The sequence below is a fragment of the Myxocyprinus asiaticus genome, chromosome 37, assembly GCF_019703515.2.
Source record: "Myxocyprinus asiaticus isolate MX2 ecotype Aquarium Trade chromosome 37, UBuf_Myxa_2, whole genome shotgun sequence".
In the NCBI taxonomy this organism is placed as follows: Eukaryota; Metazoa; Chordata; class Actinopteri; order Cypriniformes; family Catostomidae; genus Myxocyprinus; species Myxocyprinus asiaticus.
In genome coordinates, this window is record NC_059380.1 from 36,352,954 (window position 1) to 36,379,766 (window position 26,813).

General features: G+C 38.1%; 1 protein-coding gene across 6 annotated transcripts in view; it reads left to right on the plus strand.

Annotated features, from left to right (window-relative positions):
- Positions 1-4,133, plus strand: part of LOC127427851 (ephrin type-A receptor 8-like) — a 122,644-nt gene extending 118,511 nt beyond the window's left edge. For all 6 annotated transcript variants that reach the window (XM_051675688.1, XM_051675686.1, XM_051675687.1 and 3 more), the window contains exon 17: positions 797-4,133. Coding sequence is in view for 5 of the 6 variants with exons in the window: in XM_051675686.1 (XP_051531646.1) it covers positions 797-911 (115 nt within the window). In the remaining variant the exon portion in view is untranslated. The remainder of the gene's footprint in view (positions 1-796) is intronic.
- Positions 4,134-26,813: the final 22,680 nt, after the last annotated feature.

The following is a 26,813-nucleotide window of genomic DNA, read 5'->3' on the forward strand; positions in this document are numbered from 1 at the left end:
CAGTCTTTATCATTTTATGTCAGGAGGATCTTTTGTTTATTTTTTTATATATATTGAAAATTTTAATCCTGCTAATAATCCCAATTTTTACCAAATGTAACTAATCTAAATATGCTGGGTTTTTATGTAACTGTAACGGATTACAGTTACATATTTTTTGTATCCTGATTCCTGAAATATTCCGTTACTCCCCAAGCCTGTGTGTAACTACATGTTGTTCTGCAAAATTCTAACAAGATCTAACTTTGTTGCTACTGAGGCTGAAGTACGGGTAGGTTTAGGAGTAGGAGTAGCAGTTGTGTTAGGGGTTAGAGCTAGGTTTTAGGGTAAGGGTTAGGGTTAGGTTTAGTGTTAGGGGTAAGGTTAACAGTGTAACTACAAATGTCATTAAATTAGGTACTTAAAATGTAAGTATAATACAACAACACATATATAATAAGTACATTGTATCACATGCTGAAGTACATAGTTGTTAAAGACACCTAATATAAAGTGGGACTGATAGTATTTTTTCCAGTAAAATATTTTCACATCCTCTAAAACAAGACATGTTTACTTCAGATGCTAAATTATTTAAGTATTAATTCTTTTATTTTTTTTAGAAAAATATTTACAAAATCTAGTGTATCTTTTTTGAGAATTTTGCTTCTTAAGTTAATGTGTCTTGTTGTAAGGATGTTTAGATATGTTTAATGAAAAACAAGACAAAAATAATTGAAAGTCATAATTGAACAGCCCTACCAATAATGTCCAATGTCAATATCTGATTATATTTCTTTTTCCACTTCTATCTCAGAGACATCCAGAGGTTGGGCGTCACATTAATGGGCCACCAGAAGAAGATCATGACCAGTGTTCAGGTGATGAGGGCCCAGGTACTGAACCAGAGCGTGCCATCAGTGCACATATAATCATGGACCTCTCTGCCTCATCAGAATATAAATACATATTGATCTGATACGTGTTTGGGTCTTGTGTATGAACTTCAAAAGACTTCCCCTTCCTGAAACGGAACCTGACTTGGACTACTACTGGGATAAGAAAGATTTTTATTTTATTTTATTCAACAGGACATTCCAAAACTATCCCTTTTTCTCTTTACTTTCTTTTGTAAATGTATGATGGACTGCCTTAAATGACACAAATAATTTAAATATTGTTGTACATGGATAAAGATTTTTATTAATAACAGTCATGAATGTGTTAAGAGTGGACCTAATGAATATTAAAAAAGATGGACATAAATATGCATAGTGTTAAAAGTTTTGCCACACCCACCACAGCACTACAACGGCATGGATGAAACTATGCGTGCCTCAAGTGCTGATACTCGACGCCGAATATTATGACGAAAACAATGTCATATGGGAATGAACTTTAAAGGTGAAGTGTGTAATTTCCGCACCACTAGCAACACCAAACAGAATTGTGAAAATTTTCAGACAGGCTTCTCGAACACTCCATCTGTCATTGGACGGTAAACAGATAGTCCCGCCTCAAATTCACACCATTGGTTGAGCCAGTGTTGTTGTGTTCAAACAAACAGCAATATTTTTATAACGCCACAGTTTTTTAAATGTTGTCAAATTATGAATCGCTTACTTATATTTGTCTCTGCATATTAAACTGTGATAAAAGAAAGTATTTAAACACCGACAAAATTACACACTTCATCTTTAAGCTACAAACACATAATCTATGACAAACCGAGACACTTAAATGGAAATCTTCGGGCTCTTGATAAAAGCTGCATAGCGCACAAGAATATGGACAAACACTGAATAAGTCTTCGTTTTGCCTCTGTGGTTGTAAAAAAGGCAATTATGTATGCCATGTGTTTGATTAAACATCCTGGAACTAAACCTGCTGTTATTTATTGCTTGCTGAACCTAGTTTCCCTGTGGATCCCTCTGGAAATGGGGGGAATAAATATGTGTAAATACTGGTCTACTGAAAATAACAGAAAGGCTTTTAGCTAGTGCTGTCAGTCGATACATTTTTTTTTAATCGCGATTACTTGCATAATTTTTTTTTTTTTTTTTTTTTTTTTAGTTAATCGCGATTACTCGCAGATTTGAAAAGTGCTGAAATTTGATGCTATATATACTTCTTTTCTTGTCAAATTTCATTTGTTTCCATCTTAGGAAAGAAAACAAAACAATATGTAGCAATATAATGCTTTATTAACATTTTCCAAACAAAGCCTTCCACAATATAAAGATAGAAGGCAGCGTAGAGCGCTGCTTTGAACTCACAATGAAAAGCGCTTGGGAAAAAAACCCATCTCATTTTGCATTTTGCCGATAGTTAAGATTTGGTGTGCTTCTGTGGTAATTAAAATGCGCCTTAAATAGGCTGAAAAATACTTGATTTCTATCACAAGTCCCATCTAGGCTTGTTTTGTACATCAAATAGTGTTAAGAGCTCCTTTCTCCATCATTTTATCACTGACAGGGAAGCGCTGTCAGCAGTGTTGGGTGTATAGCATTACTAAGTAATTAACTACTGTAATTAAATTACTTCTTCATTAAAAAAGTAAAGGGATTACTCTTAATTTTTCAGTAATTTAATTACAATTACTTCTGATGTAATTGCGTTAAATACTGTATAGACTCTAGATCAATTCTATATAAAACAATAGTGAATTTGAAATTGAAATTTAACATCTACTGTTATGTTAGCATGTTTTCTAATTTAATGCAGCCCCCTTAAATACTTTAAGTTATTGAATAATTCATTTGATTTTAAATGATTTATTTGAAAGAATTAAACGGGCAGTTTCATCTATCCTTGTATTTTTCATCTGGTCGAGGTTGATCAGGGTTTTAGAAAGTAATTCGTAATAAGTAATGCAATTGCTTTTCAGAAAGAGTAATTAGTACAGTAATCTAATTACACTGTAGAATTACTAATTAGTAATTAATTATTTTTTTTAGAGTAACTTACCCAACACTGGCTGTCAGAGATTCTTTTATTTACTGACCTCCGTGGCTCTATCACAGGAGATAGCATAACAGTCATCTATATACCACCCATAGAATGTCTATGGGACCACCGCGTTATGCTGTTTTATGCTAAGTTTGTATGATAAATTTGTAGAAGGGATCTGGTGCTGTGGCATGTGCGTCAGTGTAATGACTCCGAGCGGACACATTACAAACGGTCCGCCCTTTACTTCAGTGTTTATACTGGTTTATGCAGTATTAACGGTAAAATGCGTTAATCGCGATTAAGAAAAATTTACGCATTAAACTTTTTATAATTAATCGTATGTGTTAACGTTAATTCTGACAGCACTACTTTTAACATTCAGCTTGAGATCTGTCTGAAGTAGAATCTGTATCTCTCTATTATTGCTTGTCTCAGAGATGGCCAGTTTTAAATATTTATTCTTACCCTTAAAATTTCAAACATTCTCAAAGTTTGGGTTGTTTCACATCAAATAAATCTATTTAAAGCTCCAGTAGTGAACCTACTTCACACAAAATGAGACAGCTCAAGATACACATAAATGTGTAGTGGAACTTGAATTTAAAGTCAACGTGAAATCAATATCGACCTTATTTACTTACTTTATACACATTTCTGTTTCATTGTGCACAATTTATCAGTGCACGCTATTCCAAATAAAAAACTATCTTCACAATATTTCATAAAACTCCAAATCCAAGCCCTTTAACATTTCAACCCCTCCAATCCAACAACCTGGCTCCATTCTGGTATGTGACGGTCACTTTTCACGATCCAATTAATTCCATATTAATAAAATCAAGCCCCGGCCTACATTTTTTCTCATTGAATATTCCATTTTACTCGTAATTGCGCTACATTACAGAATTTAAATGGAATGTGAACAGTTTTTTATGTTGACTTAAAAACACTGGACCTCATTTAATAAACCCTGAAAACGGTATGTCTCTAAGTTCATCTTAAATATAATTATTAAATAATCTAATTGTACATCTGTTTGTAAGACTAATAAAGTTTCCAGTGAATCAGACATGTAAATATGAATGAAATGAAGCTTTTTCTTTCTCTGTTACTTTGAAAAGAGCAATACCTTTCTGTATCCACTCTGGAGTGTAAATAAAATAAAAACACTGCCTATTGTGTCTGAAAATAAAGTTAACCAATCGGGGGTGTTTCTGGGTACATTATCAATTTGTTTTAATGTCCTCATAATGGTCTTGGTACTAATTGTCTTTATTATTCTTTATGTCATCATCATCATAACTGTTGCCATTCCCAAGGTAACCTATTGCAGTATAATCTTTTTCAACATAAAAGTTAGACAGGGTGAATTTAATGAGAAAAAAAAAAAAAAAGAAAAAGCCAACAGCACTTCAGTGACAGCACAGCAATTGCTTTTAATGTCCACTGGGTTTTGGCGTTCTCCTCTGAGAAATTTCCTCATTACTTTGATGTTAAAGCATTATTTTAATGTCTTAAAACTAAATTAAGGCTACATTGCATATATCAGGAGACTGTCAGATTGAATTGTCACATTATGAATGTTGTTATCTACATGGAGATTTAATATTAGGAAGCATTTTGACCGTGTTCAGCACTGCCAATGGTTATCTGCTTGAGAAGTTGATGTCATTTATGCACGAATGTCACTTTGTAGCGGTTTGTACGACTCGTTGCAGGTGAACGATCGCATATACACAGAACTGTATACGTATACAAAATTAGAGCTCCAAAACCAATTTTGTTTAGACTTATACATAGCTTTAGTTATTAAATGGACATACTTTTTCTTCTTGTTTCAGCTGCTCTCGTTAGGGGTTGCCACAGCAGACCATCCATGTGTGATCCACCTATTTTACTTGGCACAGGTTTTACACCAGATGCCTTTCCTGACACAACCCCCAGTGGCTGGGGGACTGTCACTCACACCTATGGGGCAATTTAGAGTCTCCAATCCACTTAACCAGCATGTTTTTGGACTTGTGGGGAAAACTGGAGCACCCAGAGGAAACCCACACAAACATGGGGAGAACATGCAAACTCCACACAGAAAGGCCCAGTTGAGCTGGGACTCAAACCTGGGACCTTCTTACTGTGAGGTGACAGTGCTAACCACTGAGCCACCATGCCGCCAAAAGTGATTTTTAGAAGAATATCTCAGCTCTGTTGGTCCATACAATGCAAGCAAATGGATGCCAAAATTTTGAAGCTCCAAAAAGTACACATAGGCATCATAAAAGAAATCCATACGACTCCAGTGTTTTAATCCATATTTTCAGAAGTGATACGATAGGTGTGGGTGAGAAATAGATCAATATTTAAGTCATTTTTTGCTTGAAATTCTTCTCCCTGCCCAGTAGGGGGCGATATGCATGAAGAATGTGAATTTTTTGCAACTAATGTGATTTTTGTAAAATAATTAATTACCTGAGTAAGAGTAAGCAAGTATCCAATTAAAAGAGTACTCAAGTAGTGAGTAACAAATGACATAATAGACGATAACTCCCCTATATTCCATCACAGAATACACATTTAACATGTATTACAGAATTATTACTATTATAATGGAAATTCTGTCATTATTCACCATCGTGTTGTTCCAAACCCATATGACATTCTTTCTTCCATGCAACACAATAAGGAGATATTAGACAGAATGTTTGCCTGAGTCACTATTTACTTTCAGTGAATGTGTTTTTTTTCCTTCTGTATTTTGAAAGTGAATGGTGACTAAGACTGTCAGTCTCTAACATTCTGTCTAACATATTTTGTGTTCCACAGAATACAGAAGGTCACACGTGTTTGGAACAACATGAGGGTAGGGAAATGATGACAGAATATTAAATTATGGCTATCACTTTATAGGGATAGTTCACCCAAAAATTAACATTTTCTCATCATTTACTCACCCTTATGCCATCCCAGATGTGTATGACTTCCTATCTTCTGCAGAACACAAATTAAGATTTTTAGGAGAATATTTCAGCTCTGTAGGTCAGTACAATGCAGGTGAATGGGTGCCAAAATGTTGATCCTCCAAAAAGCTTATAAAGGCAGCATAAAAATCCATATCTTCAGAAGTGATATGATAGTTGTGGGTGAGAAACAGATCAATATTTGTAATTTTTTTATAGATATTCTTCACCCTGCCCAGCAGGGGGTGACCAAAAACACAAGAAGAAGAATGTGAAAGTGATCTGTTTCTCTGTTTCTCATCCACACATTCTCATATCACATCGCTGCTGAAGATATTGATTTAACCACTGGAGTCTTATGGATTACTTTTATGCTGACTTATTTGAGTTCTTTAGCTTTAAAATGTTGCCATACATTCACTTGAATTTTATGGACCAAAAGAGCTGAGAAAATCTTCTAAAAATCTTCATTGTGTTCAGCAGATGAAAGAAAGTCATACACATCTGTGATGGCATGAGGGTGAATAAATGATGAGAGAATTAAATTGTTTGGGTGAACTATTCCTTTAAGGGCTCTTGTCAGATCTGGATTAATTTGTCAATAAGAGGAGAGGTTTGGAAACCTTTCTAGTAATTATTACAGTGAAATCGTGAAAATGTCCCACAGGGACATTATATATAATGCTGAAATATAAACCAAAGCAAGACCATGCTTTATTAATGCCTACTTTTCACTATTTCATAGCTTTTAAAGTCCTGTGTGGATTCTTATTTCAGTGTAGTTACAGTTTTCAGTGTCGAGAGAATTTAGATCATTAGCTGTGTACAGCGGTACCACCGCTCTCTAAACACAGAGTATGCAGCCTGCGTAGGGGCACCAACCCCGGTCACGGAACACTCTCTGTTTCTGAAACCGCACCCTATCCTCTATATAGTGCACTATTTTGGGTGTCTGCCATTTTGTAGAATTGTCTGAATTCTGAGTGAGCCACTTGTTCCCAACTTTTGTTCTCTCATTCTTAACCACAATGCAGTCTAATTTCGAGTGTACATTTGATGTATACGGTTAATTGCCCATAATCCAACGGGGGAAAATGCACGAGCTGGGAGTTTACTGCTTCCTTCACTCCAGCAATGTTTTATTTCAAGCTGAATGTATTAAATTACTTTTTGACAAATCATTACTTGATTAAAATAACATAATAACATATAGAGAGGCAAAACATACAGATACATTTTAAAATGTACCCTTTATTTATATTTATACAGATTTGTGCCATTAAGATGAAGAATTATTTATTTACTAAATAATTTACTGAGGTGATATTATTTTTATCTCAGGAGACTGCACACAGTGGAAATGATAATTCTGTGGAGGATTTAAATATTTGGTTATAACGTAGGTTATGATAATTTGGTCGGATGAGGGCACTATACGCCCATAAATGCTACCCAGCTTGTATTGGAATTTAAAGATACTAAAGTACAACAAATAAATACAATAATGTACATTTGATAAAATATGTTTACTCTTTATATTAACATATATATTAAAAATGACAAACAGAATGAAGATTTATTGTATTAATATATTATATAATTAGAATAACATGTAAGGCCCAAGTGTTTTAAAAGTTCATGTGACGTTGTTTCTGTGACAGCCTCAGCGCTAAGTGTATACGTCAGCGTCCGAATTCACTCACTCATATCGTTTACTCACTGCTGAGATAGTGCACTCACTGTCATTCACTATATAGGAAATAGTGAATGAGTGAATGAGTGATTAAATGAACGATTTCAGACATAGCCACTCTCTTTGCCATACGCACCTGCACATCTCTCACATGCAAGCCTCATGCCCCTCGCTTTGCACACGCAGAAATGCTGTCTGTTCACACTCCAGTTGCCAATCATGCGAACAGCAGAGCAAAAGGCATTTACACTTAACTTGGATGTTTACATGGATTTATGAAGTTAATCAGCCTGAGTAGTTGCGATAGTTTCCAGTATCCCTGCGAGAGCACGGAGTAAATGCATAAATACTGCTCATGACATGCTGGATGTGGGACAAAGTGCACTGATTTAAAAATGTACACTTAAAAACTGATGTCATAAGAGCCCAGTTACAGAATCACCCTGAAAATGACCACCTCATTACACAGAAAAGCCTGTGTTAGCATTAAAGCCACAACTTACCTCGATGTGCTGCCTTAAGTTGAAGATGAGATTTTAATCTTGAAATATCAGCTTGTGTTGGTGTTAAATGAAGGCACTGCATGACAAAACTATTATTTTTTCACTGTGTGGAGTGAAGAAAGTGTTTCACTTTGAAGAGCATGATGCTGCAGCAGTGATGGACTCGTCTTGAGTGACAGTCTGTGACAGTGCGCGCAGCTGAACTTCTGCTGTCCTAAAGGTCCCATTTAGTAATCTTTCAATAAATTACACATTAATTCAAATTAAACCCAGTAATGTAATGACAGGAACACTGGTCATTGTAACGAAGTAAAAGTAAAAAAGTTTCATTAGACATTTTCTTGAGTCAGAGTAAAAATTACCCACTTTTAAACCTACTGTAAAAGTAATTTTTTTTTCCAAAAATTTACTCAAGTAAATGTAGCGCATTACTACCCACCTCTGATTAAAATTCATGATTTTTTAATGGTACTTAAGTGTCTAAATATGTTCTGGGACTACTGTATGATTATAAAAAACCTTGCTATGAACATTTAACTGATTTTCACCTCACATCTGACAGGCAGCTGGAACTACTTCTATAGTTCATAGTCACATAAAAGTCTTTTGAAAGAGTCCAATTCGAAGACTTCCTCTTTTCACACCCTCATTCTGTTGCAGATAATAGAGTTTCACTCATGGATGTGTGTTCGGATGCTGCATGGAACTCGTTCTCGAACTCATGTTGTTATTCCTGTTGAGTGAGCACAGTCAGATCGGACACCAGGAGGTCACGCAACAAGCTGTGTTGCAATGTGCCATACCCCTGCATGACACAGTGCACTGTATTTTGATACTGAGGCACAGCTTGTAAAATTGGCAAGTGTTTTGTAGTCATTTTTAAAGTAAGATCAGTCATGACAACTCTCTGAAAGATTTAGCATGGCGGACTAGATCTGCTATGCTGCTGCTGCTGCTGCTGCAGAACTAGTGTGAAGTCCTGCTACTTCTAAAACATACACAGACATACTTTAAGCATGTGGACATGCTGCACAGCTAGACAAACACAAGACATGCTGCATTGACCATGCAGGACATGCTTCTCCACAATTATAATCCCCAACAAAATAAGGAAGCAGCAGAAATGCATAACACAAAACACAACACCCCACTCCCCTTCCCCACCAACGCAGATACTGCTAAGACCTGTGTACTGCTGCTGCTTCGAAGAGCAATGTGCACTGAGTGTATACTAGCTAAGTGTTCTTAGGCCAGCTTGGTTAAACCACATAACTGATTTTATACATTTCTATCTGTGCATGAGCCAGCTTAGCAGAATGGCTTAAACAACTAGTGATCTGACTCAAAATGTGTATCTGGACCAGGAAAGTATTTGGATCAGGAAAGCCCAGAGTTTATTTACCAAGTGACTTAGCCTAACTACAGTATGTGTGGATTTATTTAAACTAATAACCAAAGATAGTTATGTGTGCCAGTGCTAGATTTGACTATGACAAAACATATTCATTATTCATATGGACATTGTAAACAACACTACGAATTGCTTTTGTCACAAACTGTGTTTAAGGCAAATACACTTAAATGTGAGCATCCACAGTTCAAACATCTAAGCGGGCAAAACGCAAACAGGGGCGTTCCAAATATTTGCTATACGTGCATTTCATACAAACTCTGCGATTAAACATTTATGATTGCCTAGAGTAACTAGTGTTGCCGTGCATGTATAGCATGAGTTATACTCTCTATGCGTATGTTTACAGTATCTGTAAGGACAGTTGTATACATTTGGGTCCACGTGACCCAATTCTAAACTGCAACCAGTTTCTACTGCAACAATAAATGCAATGCTCATAAAATGATCACAAAAGGCAAGAAAGAAGACAGTTAAATATTAAAATGCTACAACTATATTCAGTATGCTACTATGAACTTTTACTGTACATAAACAGGTCTTCGTTACCCTAATGAATCTCTTGACTTCACCATGAGTCAAAACATACTCATACATACATAAAATAATTAAAGACATCTGCTTTGGCCGACCTAATTACCTGAACAAGTTGAATAAGGGTTTCCCTACCCTGAGAGAAAAATTCATGAGTTACTAATAAAATGTAATAGTGCCCTCATTACCATATATGCAAATCGGCATCATTTCAATGCAGAACCTTTACTGTCCTGGCCTCTGCATGCACCCGGCCTGCTCAAACTTTCCCTTTGATGTTGTAAGCGAAGTCTGTCACCAATGATCCTTATTTGCATGGATCCGATACAATCCATGCTTTGCAAATTGTCACGCCCCTAAAGATATCAACCAGACAGAGAAGAAATTAAGTCCTAATTTAGGAGATAAGATATTTTAAGGGCCAAAAAAATGCAAGCGGTAGGGGGGTGAATGCTAAATCAGGTGGTGCCGTGGTGTTGCAGGCCAGGATTAAACCTTGTTAGTCACAGAGCGGCCTGACCGCCAACTTCACGGAGCTTATTAGTGAAAAGAGATTTGCAAAATATAGCTGAAAATGTTTCTGTCAGTTCTCTGCAAGGTTTAGCACACCACATTTCTCTGGAGAGCTAGTTTTTGATGCTATAAAATGTAATTATATATTACTTATCTTTCTTGCATGCATTGTCTATATGAACTAAAATAACATTGGCTTAGTAGCTGGTATGAGTAGTTCAACAAATAGTGTAAAAACCTTTTAACCAAAATTATTTTATTGATCTCATTGACAGTTTCTCAGAATCAGATTATTGCAGGAATCAGAGTATAAGGAATAATTAGATTAAGATGTTTACATGATTTGGGCAAACCTCTTCAATCCAGTTTACATGCTACTTGCCAATACTGATTATTCGCTGAGAAATTTTATGTTTTAATGCTTTTTTAAAAATAATATTACAAAAAAAATCTTGTTGCAAATACACCGATCAGCCACAACATTAAAACCACCTGCCTAATATTGAAAAGACAGAGAACACAGTCCCATCACCATCAATGGAGCACCAGTGGAGAGAGTCAGCAGCTTCAAGTTCCGCCACATCCTCACACGGTTCTACACCTGCACTGTAGAGAGCATCCTGACTGGCTGCATCTCCGCCTGGTACGGCAATAGCACAGCCCACAACCACAAAGCACTGCAAAGGGTGGTGCGAACTGCCAGACACATCATCGGAGGTGAGCTTCCCTCCCTCCAGGACATATATACCAGGCGGTGTGTGAAAAAAGCTTGGAGGATCATCAGAGACTCCAGCCACCCGAGCCATGGGCTGTTCTCACTGCTACCATCAGGCAAGAGGTATCGCAGCATCAGGACCCGCACCAGCCGACTTCATGATAGCTTCTTCCCCCAAGCAATCAGACTTTTGAACTCTTGTTCTCCCACGATCAAAATACATCAGCACTGCACTTTATTACTCTTACTCTTATATCTCACTAATATAATTTATGTCATAAATTATATTATTATTATATTATATTCTCTCTTAACAACTTACTATCAACCGACAGCCTGAATGTCAATACAGTACAATACAACCTACTGTACATTCTATATATACTATATATACTTTTTTATTGAATAATGTGTATCTATATTTTGTGTATTGTATACTGTACAGTATATGTTATTATTTGTATATTATTTGTGTTGTGTGTAATTATGTGTATATTAGACTTTAAATTGTGTTGTGTTAATTTGATGTTATTGTAAATTGGTATATATCTCATCACTGTCACGACTGCTATGTTGATCGGAACTGCACCCAAGAATTTCACACACCATTGCACTTGTGTATATGGCTGTGTGCCAATAAAATTGATTTTGATTTGATTTGATCTATCAACAAGGCATTTCCGTCCACAGAACTGCAGCTCACTGGATGTTTTTTGTTTTAGCACCATTCTGAGTAAATTCTAGAGACTGTTGTGTGTGAAAATCCCAGGACATCAGCAGTTCATTCATTCATTCAATGTTGCCTCAAGGGATGGGTATGGCAGACATTAGTGTGAACGGTGAGTTTTCTCTTTCAAGTAAATAGTGGAGCAACAGTTTGAAGAGAATATTGTAGAGCAAGTAAGTTAAAGTCAATGTATTATATCAAATTTACCTGAATAATAACACATCTGGTTAAATGGCACAGACTTTTGAAGGTATCTCTATCTCCCCCATGAGTACTGAGGTTTGTTACCACCACAGTAACACAAGAATGCACATTAGCATTGTGACGAGGAGGAGGGCGTGGCCAGGCCATGAGGGTGCATGGCCAGCACTGAGTCACCTAATCAGCGGGAGAGAGAGATAAAGGGGAGCCGAAGACGCCAGTGCGAGAGAGAGAGAGACACGGAGTTATGTTTGTGTGTGTCTTTTATGTTATGTTTAAGTTCATTTGTATCATTAAAACTTCATATTGACTGCTCAGCCGGGTCCCAGCTTCCTCCTTTCCCGACCAAACAGAGGTCTTTTACATTTGGTGCCGAAACCCGGGAAGGAGAAAGAGAACGCTGTCCGGGAGAACTCGCCTTTGCCATCCGCCAGGAAGTGGAGGAACCACTGCCGTCTGGCAGGAAGTGGAGGAGCCGTTACCGGCCGCCAGGGGACAGAGGACCCACTGCTGTCTGCCAAGTCGTGGAGGAACCGCTGCTGTCTGCCAGGGGGCAGAGCAGCTGAGGACCAGTGGACGGCATGTTCGGGGCCAGCGAGACAGTTTCTCTCTCTCTCTCTCTCTCTCTCTCTGTCTCTCGCTCTCACTCTTTCTCTCTCCCCTCTCCCTCGCCTTGTCTCTCCCCAGGTTTCCAGGAGGCGGGGAGGACCATCGGGTGGTGGAACGGCTGGAAGGGCAGCGTCTCCCCTCCAGAGATGGGGGGAGAGTAAGCCAGTCCGGATGGCACCCCAGCCTGAATCGGGCGGTGGAGGAGTGTGACGAGGAGGAGGGCATGGCCGGTCACCTAATCAGTGGGAGAAAGAGATAAAAGGGAGCCAGAGACGCCAGTGAGAGAGAGACACACGGAGTTATGTTTGTGTGTGTCTTTTATGTTATGTTGAAGTTCATTTGTATCATTAAAACTTTATGTTGTCTGCTCAGTCGGATCCCGACCTCCTCCTTTCCTGACCAAACAGAGGTCTTTTACAAGTATGTTCAACCGGACAGGGCATTGGGTCGGAATGCGCTGGCCAAGCGCTCCAGTTTGCATTCGTGTACTTGTGTAGAGTTTATTTCTGGCCTCCAACAGTACAAAATTTAAACACACTCTCATTAAACTAATTTTCAAACTCAGATAGACTCAGATGCCTGTTAACAAGAGTCGAATAGTGTTAAAACATGCTCCTTCGATTATGTCTATCCTCTTTTAGGGCTGTGTGTTTTGAGAGCGACGTGAATATTTGAAAAGCTCACTTTCCTAGTTAACACGTGTATCTTGCCTGTAGTTTGTTTTCCAGCATGCTGTTGCTCCCCCACTGGTGTAGTAATAGGGGGCGGCAGTGTATGTAGGCAAAGTGTCAGATACTTTACCCCAGACAGAATGTCAGTCTCCTCCTTTCAACATTTCTGAAAGTCAGATCAGTTGATGCTGTAGACCTTTGAAATGGCTCAAATTTCCATTACCAAAATTAAATAGAAAACTTGATTTTTACATTTTTGGCAACAGTATGTCAGCTGAAATCAGTCTGTGCTTACTGAAATGTGAACCACTGCCCTCAGTGACCAAAGCTGGAAGTGTTTCTGAACGTATGGGCAAGTATAGGACAATAATGGGTGATTCCCGATCTGTGGGCATTTTCAAACTGGAATGGGCGTTTTTAAACTGTCCAATGAAAGTGGGGAATCTCAATGTCATAGGCAAATCATGTAAAGCAGTTGAAAAATGCCCATCCCGGTTTGAAAATGCCCACTGATTGGAAAACGACCCATGTACACGGAGTGGGGCCAAAAGCTAGTTTTAAAATGAGTTGTTTTTAGTTGTTAATTTTGTTTCTAGTTATAGTTTGTTGTTTTTAGGAATGCATATTTTATTAACCATACAGCCTATTTCAACTAGAGGTCTGCACGGGCCTTAAAATGAAACCCGACCCGTACCCGAGACCGTGTGGCCTGACCCTACCTGGCCTGCACGCTACTGTTGGATTTTAAGCCCGAACCCGACCCGAACCCGATATCGCTCACTTTCTAATTTCTTCTCCTAGCAAGTACTGTTGCAATAGGCTGTATTTTATGTAAGCATATAGGCAACATTCGTAACAGTACTGAAACAGTAAACATACACAGTTTTAACAAGGCACAGCAGCCCCTTAGTACACTAGCGCAGAAGGGGGAAAAAAGCATTGACTTACCATTTATTTGCTGAAACTTCACTTGGTGCAGAACAATCAGGAATAATATGAAACAATGCAACAGTCCCCTCTATGCAGCCTGAACTTGTTCAGAACATTGAATCTTTGTGACAAATGCACTGAAAAGAATCTAAACGCAGGGCAAATAATGAAACAGAGCGCAGGTTTCTCAACATGTGTTTTTTGAAAAACTTAAGTTCTTTTTAACTTAACACGATGTATAAACAGTAGCGGTCCTGTGTAAGATGCAGACGAAAAAGCGAGACGTGGTGCAAATGTCAAAGATATTCGTCCAGCATGTTTTTAAACAATGGGAAAACGGAACAGACGCGCGCAAAAACACGTTCGGTGTGAACGACCCCTAACTCATCAATTTGCGCATGTCTGTGAGTGAGAGCGTGTGAAACAAGTTTGGTAAGTCTGTTTATTTTTTCATAAATTACAAACCGAACCCTACCCGAACCCGAAGTCCTACTTGAAAAACTGACCCGAACCCGGATTCTCTGGTCCCGTCGGGCAGGGTCGGTTTGCAGACCTCTAATTTCAACCCCTAACCCTAAACCTAACCATAAGTGGAGTAAAACTGTAATCATAAAAGTAAAATGCAACCTCCATATCATGCTCATCATGGATTATATGATGCGATTACTTCCTTGTTTCCACGAGACCAGAACCTTTGTGGGAAATGTTTTGTCACTTGAATTGATGTCAAAATGTCTGATGAGAGATGCTGCCTGTCATGGGGTCCATGTCAGGGTACCGGAACATTCGGTAGTGACATGTCGAGTTCCCGTGTGATCATATTGGACAGGCAAATACATCACACACCAAACACATAGTGAAACCAAACAATGCAGTGTCCTAATGGATATAAACAAACACAAATTCCACAAACTGTTAAGAAATAAGATTTGTTAACAAAATTAAGCATCTCACCACCTGTATTGCCATGGTGTGGACAACAACTAAGCAAGACTGATTACCGTTGTGATTACTCTATGCAAATTAGTCTAACATCCATGCCAAAAATACAATTTAGGGAATCAGCACATTTCAATCCAACTCTCATTAAGCCCTCCGATGAGGAAGTGAGGAAAAAACATGGAAATAGAGCACGAAATTATGTGCATTGATCTCCAAACCCCTGGAGCCTCTGTCCTGCCCTAGTATGATTTTCTCCTTGGGTCTGTCCGCTGGGCACGTGTGTTCGCTGGCTGAACCTCTCACTGCTGGTTTAACGCTCCTTTTTGTAACCTACAGCCCAGCGTGAGATTTCTCCTGGGCGTTTAAGCATCAGAGCTTTATGTCTGATAACATATTCCACTTTTTGAAGGGGAATATGACTTCAGCAACACTTTGGATGAAAGCAAACCGATTCTGTCTTTACTTGAACGCAGTCTTACATAAAATTTGTAGCATACTGCTTATTCCATACTGTTGTGAATACAGCAAGCTCTGAACCTTAAAACTTTCTCACCTTGAAAACCTGAAAATGTCCTCAAGATAGATGACCCAAAATAAATTAGGGGGTATTGTACTAGTACTGACGAATCTGTAAAATTATAATGCATGCCGAATACATTACACTATATTCACTCAACGCCATATTCCTATATATTAGAGAAGGGGTTTCCATCCTTTTTTATCAGTTGTATTTGTGATTTAAAATCCCAATCATAAAAAAATCCCCATTCCATAGGGGAATTGATTATCTGCAATAACTCAAACCTTTAAAGACAGACCTACTTTGAGCTCAGAGGTTGTTAATCGATGTTATATGCTTCGGTTGAAGCCATCAGTCCACATTATTTCAACTTTATTTGTTAAATAGTGGATTTCCTGGTGAAGAATCACACTACCAGTGATCCTGAAGAGAAAGGTCCACCAATCATAGAACCGTGGCAAACAAAGCACACCAAAAGAGTTCTGCAGTGACCGCCCACTCGCATGACCGCTGTGAATGATGCAATCGAGTCAGTCTCCCTACACTCTCAAACGAATTATATATTTGCACTTGTGCTGTCAGTCTATTACATTTTTGTATTGTTAATTATGAAAAATTGCTGAAATTATACTCTCTCTCTATATTTTTTTTCCTGTTAAAATGCATTTATTTCCTTCCAAGGACAGAAAACAAAACAATATGTAACAAAAATGGATTAATAACATTTTCCAAACAAAGCCTTCCACAGAATAAAGATAAAGAATTGCATCAGTTCAAGTAACATTAAACGTTTCTCAAAGTCTAAGTGGGAGGTTGACTCTAGAGATCTAGTCACCCCATAGGTTGCATATTCATTGCAGTGGGTATTACATTTCTTAAACTTTAATCCTCCGCAACATTAACTGGCTGGCAGACTGTGGCTATCCGCTGTGCTACAGCAGTCATGAAGCTGCATTCATGATCCGCGTCAGGGTGTCAAACACCACTGGCAAGCACCGCTTTGAACTCCACATGAAAAGAGCTTGCAGACAATGTCTCATTCTGCATTTGGGTGATAGTTAAAGTGATAGTTCACCCAAAAATGAAAATTCTCACATCATATACTCACCCTCATGCCATCCCAGATGTGTATAACTTTCTTTCTTCTGTATAACACAACTGAAGATTTTATTATGAATAGCTCAGCTTTGTAGGTCCTCACAATGCAAGTGAATGGTGGTCAGAACTTTGAAGCTCCAAAAGTACATAAAGGCAGCATAAAAGTAATCCATATGACTCCAGTGGTGTAATAGATGTCTTATGAAGTGATCCTATCGGTTTTGGGTGAGAACAAACCAAAATCTAACTCATTCACTGTATATCTTGCCATTGCAGTCTCTAGGCATGATCATGACTCGATTACACTTCCTAGTGTCAAACTGTCTTTATGTGATATTTGGACATTCAGAGTTCCACCCTACTCCAACCAGTAAAGTTGGGGTACTCAAGTTCAGACTCGAGTCTGAGTCACGAGTCCAATTTTAATGGACCAGCCGGGATTTCAAAATTGCATCTAAATGTCCGGGATTTGGCTTTGTCTTCATACTGATGTGCTCTCTACAGTTAGTGCTATACACATTCTGTGTATTTGATACTGCACATCAGTTTTCACGCGTATATTGTGTGATTATTCTGGCTGAGAGCAGCAGTGCGCACTCATTCAAAGTACTTTTTTAGCTCTCTCGCCCGTGTGCCCGTGCTGTATGAGTGTCTGGGAAAGAGATCGCCATTTGCCAGATGTGCTCTGCCGCTCTCATCCAGAAATATTAATAATGTAAGTACACTTTTAAAAGTACATTCCCCAACTCTGCAAATTATTAAATACAACACGTTTTATCAGACTCACGCTTACTACGCAGTCATTTCTAACTGAAAATATTGACTATATCGAGACAAAATAAAATGTACTATGTATCAGGGACATTTAAACTAATATGACGAATGAAATAGACCATGATGGAAATTGTACATCTCAGTCCGTGACATTTTTATAGCACAACCTCTGTGTGTTACCTGTAAAGCTGGCACTTGCGTTTCAATGGCAAAAAAGTCAGAAAATACAATGAGGAACACAAGTGAGGGGAGAAGTCTCTATTCACCTATTATCCATATTAAATATAATGTGAAAAGAAACGTCAGCCCAAGGTGAGTTTGTAAAAAAATGTTATCTTGACTTTAGGGAAGTAGGCTACACCTGGACACAGCAGGAGGACTGAAAAGTGTGAAGTGTGAAGTTTATATACTGTAGTATATAAATATCCTTTTAATGGTATCTGATCTTTTCTGTTTTTATTTTATGTTGTTGTATTTAATTTTATCGGCATTATTAAATGTTTTAATTTTACCATTTATTAAATGTATTAAACACATTAAATGTATTTAATTAATTACATAAAATTTATTTCACCCATAATTTTAGATAAAACTAAACTAAACTGAATAAATTGAAAATGAAGTAGAAATAAAAACATTAAAAAATTAAAAATAATAATAACTCTGGTTGTAATGACTAACACAGCTTTAACTTTCTTTGGTGTATGTTTGAGTGGAAGGGAAAAGCAACAAACAATTTAAATGTCAACAGAACACTATAAGAAGTGTGTTGAAGGACAGTTTTGTCATCATACATATAAAGCATATGCTTTCATTCTGAAACCACTTTGAAATTTGTTCAGCAGTATACTAATCTTTTTTTTTGTTTGTTTTTTTTTACAACTACAGTTGCTCCAGGGGGATTGTCCCTGTAATAAGTGCACTGTAAGTCGCTTTGGATAAAAGCGTCTGCCAAATGCATAAATGTAAATTCTGAAGGATCTAACACCTATTGGATGAAACGCACTACAGAACATGTCCCTCAACCATGATGTCATCGAGAGTATAAAACCCCTGGAGATTCCTCCTAAGCCTCGCTTCCAGCAACAGTATTCACCTCATCTAGACCTGGGAGCCCTGCTGCTTCAACCGAGTTGACTTTGCTGATTTCTCCGCCAACCAGCCGAGAATCAGCTGCCGTACCGCCCGCTGACAGAGTGAGGAAAAGGCCTCCCGTCATCACCCGAGCTTCGAGGAACTGAGTCGGAGTCAAACAACGGACAAACACACATTCTGCTCGCGTCCTTATACGACTCAAGTAAGAGGTTTATGTCTGGGCAGAGACAGATTATTATAGTGTGATATTCTTGTGTATCAAGGTTATGGACCGCCAAGTCCGCTCATTGCTGCTAATAATACTCAAGGTATTACAGTAACTTACTGTTACCACAAATGAGATTTGCTGTGTTATCGTCCAAACACGTTGGGCTGTTTGTGCATTTCCGCCATTGCGGGTGAGACAGGCACACTGAGTTTATTCATTAAAGAACCAATGACCGCGGCGGATGGATTTCAAGCCGTTCACCACGTCTCTGAGTGATAAAACTAACGGTTGCCATCTCTCCCTCTCTCTCTCTCTCATACTAACCACACACACATGACCCCTCACAAACATACCCACACACACATTTGGCAAACAGATAACTTGGCAATAGAGCCCAGCTTTGTCCCTAAGTTATCGTACCAGCGAAGACACGTGTTATACGGGCAGACGCTATTAACCAGTCTCTCCGCCCATGCCCATATTCTCTGGCCAGAAACCTCGTGTGACGCACTCTCTACGAGAGCCACACCCGCCATTTTGTACACTCCTTCTCTCCTTACACACACACACACACACATGTTGGTGCAGCTAACATTATGAGGACTCTCCATAGATATAATGATTTTTATACTGTACGAACTATAGAATCTATCCCTAACCCTACCCCTAAACCTAACCCTCACAAAAAATGTTCTGCATTTTTACATTTTCAATAAAACATAGTTTAGTATGTTTTTTAAGTGATTTGAATTATGGGACACTAGAAATGTCCTCATAAACCACATTTATAGCATAATACCCTTGTAATTACCAGTTTGTAACCTAAAAAGAAGTCCTCGTAAACCACTTAAACCTGCCCACACATACATCCATTCACACACACACACACACACACACACACACACACACACACACACACCTCTGCCTCTATCCTCCTCTCATGTATTATAGGCTTATCTGTTACCATATCTAATCATGTTACTGTTTAGTTTGTAGTTGGAATTCAGAAGTTTATCGACTACATTGTATTGATTATTAATTGATATTACTGCACCAATAAACTTTTTTATACTTTAAAGAGAAGTGTTTTGGTATTGTTCTGCATGCACCTGTGCCAAGCCTTCATTGTTCCTTTTTTTGAATGTCGATGTTCTCCGGACATCGACTTTCCTAAGAGAACAATCCTATATTGAGACTGCTATACTGTCTGGTTATTAGTCCCTGATTCCAGGTGGTGCCCTGGCAATATTAATTCTTATTAATATTCTATTGATTTTGATAATTGATAGTTATCTTTGATGATTGTTGATTTGAAGGATTAATAAGCTAATGTTGATTCTAATTAATGTTCTATTGATTTTAATAATTAATCATTATCTTTGATAACCCGCTCCTGAATGAAGCCCCAACACTACCAACCAGTGTTTTTTCCGGTTTATGCTTATTTAATGGTAAATGCATTTATTGCGCTTAAGAAATCTTTACACATTAAACTTTTTTCATTATTCGCATACAATAACATGTTAATGTTGACAGCTCATACATTAATATTTTGCAATAAACTATAAAGAAACTGATTGTATACTTATAATCAACAACTTTAAATCAATAATTTTGTATTTTTCCATTGTTTTTAATTTGCTTACGTCCTTCGCAGTGCTTCATGAATTGTAGTTCATGCCCTCATTAAAGACGTTGAGTACACATTCTTATACTTTTTTCATTTTAACCGATTTTCAAAAACATATTTGCTTCAAAATAAAGTTCCTAATGTAGTGATTCAACTCAAAGCTGGTTGGTTTGGTTTATGGCTTAAACACTATTTTATGAAGTACTTCATGAAATCCCTAAGGATGAAATTAATGGAAAAAATACTTGCTAACCAAGGACAGTTGAAAACATGGGTGGGCACTGATGCACTCTATTAAGCCCATCCCCGTTTCTGTATGATATTTTGGTCCCTCCTTCAATGTAAGTCAATGTGATTTTTTTTTTTTTTTTTTTTTTTTAAGAATTATGCTAAAATTTACACCTAAAAAATGATTAATAATATTTTACCTCACATAATGACACACCTGAACCCAGTGTAAACCCAAAGTTATACTTAAAAAACTGGTCAGTTTGTCGGATCTCCTAGGGTTTGGGTGGAAATACAGACCTATAGAGTATTTGTGAATCCAAAACTATTTTAATAGGAGATCAAATGTTCAGCTAAGAGTTTTTTCTCGTGTGATCTTTTTTTTTTCTTAAAATTTTGTTCAAGCCAAGTCACGCAGGCTAACACTCGGCAGCAAGGCCTCATGGGCTGCTTGGCCTGTAAGACATCCAGTGCTGCATGCACATTTAGACTGCACTGTTTTTGCACGAAACCACCAGGCACATCAGTTCGTCACTTGTTGTTGCCTCTACTCTGAAGCAGTGCCTCTCCACAGCCTGCAATGGAGTAAAATGCTACTATATTCAGCATCAAATATAGATGGGTTGCCCGTGCATGTTGTGTTACTGAGGAAGTGTGATTGTGTCCATGTGTTTGAGAGTGTGTGCCGGTGTAAGTGGAGCAGTTCGTTGCATTTGTCTTGATGTTTCATTCATGAGAGAGCATTCCACTCAGTCTTCATACTACAAGTTTTAACACAGTCACAGAAAAAAGCTACACCAGCAAACTGGCATGAATTCGCTCAATACTTTGATCCACAGTACCTTTCACTACCATTTCTGATGTTCACTGATGCTAGTATGCAAGAGCACAATCTATTATTTCCAACGAGTGTTGATAGACCAAGTTGAAGAGCATTCATTCATTGAATTAAAACCAAAATTACATCTTTGCATTTCTGTAAAAATGTGACTTTTGTAAAGTTCAGACCTAACATGTCAATACTAAAATCAAGAAGATGTCACGATACCAGTGTTTATTGAGTACTGGTAGCACTGAGCACCGACTCAATTCAACACGCGCACGCTGTCTGACTGATACAAGACTGTTTTCAAATGCTCACACATAAATTTTACATATTTGGGAAAACATTCGTGCACAGTTAATCTAATTAAAATCATGATAGGTCCTAGTGAGACTATTAAACCGCAAAAGAATGTGGTTTAATTAAATAAATATATTGTCTGCATGTGCTGTACAGTGAATATGTAAAGCCACTCAAATGCTGTTGTAATAGATGACAAAACACAGTGCCTATTCAGTGTGAAGCGCAGAGTGCCTGCAAACTATGTTTATATAGCAAATTGCAACATTTTGCACTTTAATAATAACACTGGGCCATTTAAACAAATGCTTGTTCAGAGGTGTGAAGCTACCCTCAAAAACAAAAAGCCATCATGTCAAAATAAAAGCTTAATTCCATTTGCAACAGAAATATGTAAATACAGTAAAGTATAATGTAATATTCAATAAAATGCATATTCACAATAATAATCATTTAAATAATAATGTTTTAAGAAATATCTCAAATCAAATCAAATCAAATCACTTTATTGTCACACAGCCATATACACAAGTGCAATGGTGTGTGAAATTCTTGGGTGCAGTTCCGATCAACATAGCAGTCGTGACAGTGATGAGACATATACCAATTTACAATAACATCAAATTAACACAACACAATTTAAACATCTGTTATACACATAATTACACTCAACAATATACAAATAATAACATACACTGTACAGTATACAATACGCTGTTTTTTTTTTTTTTTTTTTTACTATATAGATACACATTATTCAATAAAAATTAAAAATAAAAATATATTAAAAAAAAGTATATATATATATATATATATATATATATATATATATATATATATATATATATATATAGAATGTACAGTATTGTACTGTATTGACATTCAGGCTGTCGGTTGATTGTCAGTTGTTAAGAGAGAACATAATATAATAATAATAATATAATTTATGACAGTCCGGTGTGAGATATAAGAGTAAGGGTAATAAAGTGCAGTGCTGATGTATTTTGATCGTGGGAGATCAAGAGTTCAGAAGTCTGATTGCTTGGGGGAAGAAGCTATCATGGAGTCGGCTGGTGCGGGTCCTGATGCTGCGATACCGCCTACCTGATGGTAGCAGTGAGAACAGCCCATGGCTCTGGTGGCTGGAGTCTCTGATGATCCTCCGAGCTTTTTTCACACACCGCCTGGTATATATTTCCTGGAGGGAGGGAAGCTCACCTCCGATGATGTGTCTGGCAGTTCGCACCACCCTTTGCAGGGCTTTGCGGTTGTGGGCAGTGCTATTGCCGTACCAGGCGGAGATACAGCCAGTCAGGATGCTCTCCACAGTGCAGGTGTAGAACCGTGTGAGGATGTGGCAGTTCATTCCAAACTTCCTCAGCCGTCTCAGGAAGAAGAGGTGCTGATGAGCCTTCTTCACAACGACTTCAGTGTGGACGGACCATGTAAGTTCCTCAGTGATGTGGACACCCAGGAACTTGAAGCTGCTGACTCTCTCCACTGGTGCTCCATTGATGGTGATGGGACTGTGTTCTCTGTCTTTTCTTCTGAAGTCCACCACAAGCTCCTTTGTCTTACTGACGTTGAGGGAGAGGTTGTGCTCCTGACACCAGTGTGTCAGAGTGTGCACCTCCTCTCTGTAGGCTGTTTCATCATTGTCAGTGATCAGACCTACCACCGTCGTGTCATCAGCAACCTTAATGATGGCATTGGAGCTATGTGTTGCCACACAGTCATGTGTGTACAAGGAATACAGTAGTGGGCTGAGAACACAGCCCTGCGGGGCTCCAGTGTTGAGGGTTAGTGATGAGGAGATGTTGCTGCCTATTCTAACCACCTGGCATCTGCTTGACAGGAAGTCTAGGATCCAGCTGCACAGCGAGCTGTTTAAGCCCAGAGCCCGGAGTTTCTCATCTAGCTTGGAGGGCACTATGGTGTTGAATGCTGAGCTGTAGTCTACAAACAGCATTCTCACATAAGTGTTCTTTTTTTCCAGGTGGGAGAGAGCAGTGTGTATTGTAGATGCAATGGCATCATCAGTGGAGCGGTTGTTGCGGTAAGCAAACTGCAGCGGGTCAAGATTGAGTGGCAATACAGAGCAGATGTAATCTCTGATTAGTCTCTCAAAACATTTGCTGATGATGGGGGTCAGAGCAACAGGACCCCAGTCATTTAATCAAGTTATTTTTGATTGTTTTGGTACAGGCACAATGGTGGATGTTTTAAAGCATGTGGGGACTACAGACAAAGAGAGGGAAAGGTTGAAAATGTCCGTAAAAACACCAGCCAGCTGGTTCGCGCATGCTCTGATGACGCGGCCCGGAATGCCGTCTGGGCCAGCGGCTTTGCGGATATTCACCCGTCGGAAGGATCGGGTTACATCCGCTACAGAGCAAGCAAGAATGCTGTTGTACTGAATAATTTTTTATCAATGTTTTATACTGTGATGCTCTGTTGCGAAGCACTTTATTTTACAAAAAAGAAATAAGACCGATGTTGGGTTTTAGATTATGCTGTAAGGACCTATACAGAAGCACTTTATTTGAAAAAAAAAAAAGAAAAAAAAAAAGAAAGAAAAAATGTAATGGTATATCTAAAAGCAATTGTTCTACTTTCATTTTATTAAATTTGTATGACTTAATTTGATTACACACTATTTTAATGCTGAAGTTCAAAACTTCAAAACATGGATTTCAGAAAAAAAAAATGGAAAAAGAAAAAACTTGAAGCAATTGAGTAAAAAAAAAAAAAAGACAAATGAGTTGTGTTTGAACTTGTTTCAATGTTAGTAAATAGCTTATTATCAATATTTGCTGTGGTATCAAAATTATGTGGCCACTATGTGGCCAAAAGTTTGTGGACATCATATGTGCTTGATGAAATTTTTATTTCAAAACCATAGGCATCAATTTCCCCTTTGCTGCAATAACAGCTTCCACTCTTCTGGGAAGGCTTTTTCCACTATACCTCGGGCTGCAAGGGTTGCTCCCATTCAGACACAAGAGCATCAGTGCAGTCAGGCACTGACTATAGGCATATTACGCAGTCTGCATAAGGCACCAACTCCCTAGGGGGCACCATCTTACCCACCAGAGACTCCACCATCTCACCGTAAACTACGCTGGCTGCCCTTCCTCTTATGTTATACATTATTCAAGGACCCGATAGCAGTCGCGGAACATAGACGATCGCCTCGCAGCTTGCACCACGTCAGATTATCGAACTGTATATTTTTATATACAGTATATCAATATTTGGTACTAAATGCATCTGGGTGGACCAACTCCCAACAGTTTCCAATATCTCACCAAGACAGGATTATTGACTGTAGAAACACATGTATTATAAATTAACATGACTTAACATTAAAATATTTAGATAAAATATTAAAATATATGTTTTAGAGTCAACTTCGAAGCACTGGTACTTCTTACATCACTACAAGATGACAACAACATTCAGGGCTTTACGGAAAACATTCGTGGCTTAAGCCCCGGTAGCCCAGCCCTAGCGCCACTCTTGGGTAAGGGGTTTGAGCAATGGTAATATTTATGTTTGTCTTAGCAAGCACTAATTATATGAAAATGGATGTTAAAATGACCATCTGATTTGCATAATTAAAATGAGTTTGAACTTTTCTTGTGGCCATTTTGAAAGGTCAACACTTTCAATGTTTTCTTTGGACACAGTTCCACACATTGTTTTCCAGTTCCTTTAAGCAGCATGTTAAACGAATGAGAAAGTCAAGAAGAGAAAAAAGAAACAATTTCACCAGTGCCCCATCTGCATCGTACGCCTAAATTAAAGAGTCTATGTGAATGCAGCATTTGATTTGATTGCTTATGTAGATGAGCCGACAGCATGCTCCCCCTGAGCCTGTTCGCACAAGAAGAGAGACAGATTTGAGGCCGAAGTAAATCCCGTCTGCGTCTAGCGCTCAGAGGAAGACTGAAATGCATTACTCATGAGCGGCACCTTATCAGCACTGAGAGTTTGGCCATTGGTGCACAATTAGACATGCTAATCCTTCACTTAAGGAAGGTTAGTGGAAAAGCTGCCACTGTTGTGATGAATGCTGGGTGGGCTCCATGAGTTAAGTGTTTGAACTTTGAAGTGTTTCAATGTTAGTAAAAACTACTGATAAAATAAAAATTTTAAAATTAATATATTTATAATGCAATAAGTCAGAAGGTCCCCTGTATAATTAACAGCATAACCTGAGAGAGAATTTCTTTCCTATGTAAGTACAATGGACATTATGATCTGAAATATACCCAAATGAATCGGAATCAAATTGAATCAAAATTGGAATTGAATCAAGAGCTTTGAAAGATTACCCAATCAAATTGGGAAATCTGTATCAATACCCGGCCCTACTTGGAAATCAACGTTTGTATCACGTTACAAATGTTAACAGCATTCAGTGTTAATATTTAATAGCTTAAATGGGTGAATATACTTGGTATGAACATTAACTAGGCAATTTTGTAAATCTTACGCCAGTGGTAGAGTAATAGAAGTGTGTTTACGGTGAGACACTTGCCTGACAAATATAAGCATGTGGTGAGGAAGACACTCGTGTCTACTACTAAGAACAACAGATGTCACTGCTGGAGATGTCCTTGAAATGACTCTGGGACTATGAAATTAATTTGCTCATATTTGCCCTATTCAAGGGTGATCCAATTAGTAATGCATCCTTTTTAAAAACTTTTGACCTCTGACCCCTGTTGCCCTTTGACCCTGAATGTACATTAGCACAATGAGTTCATGCTGCCGTTAGCAAAAACATATTTTAAGGTT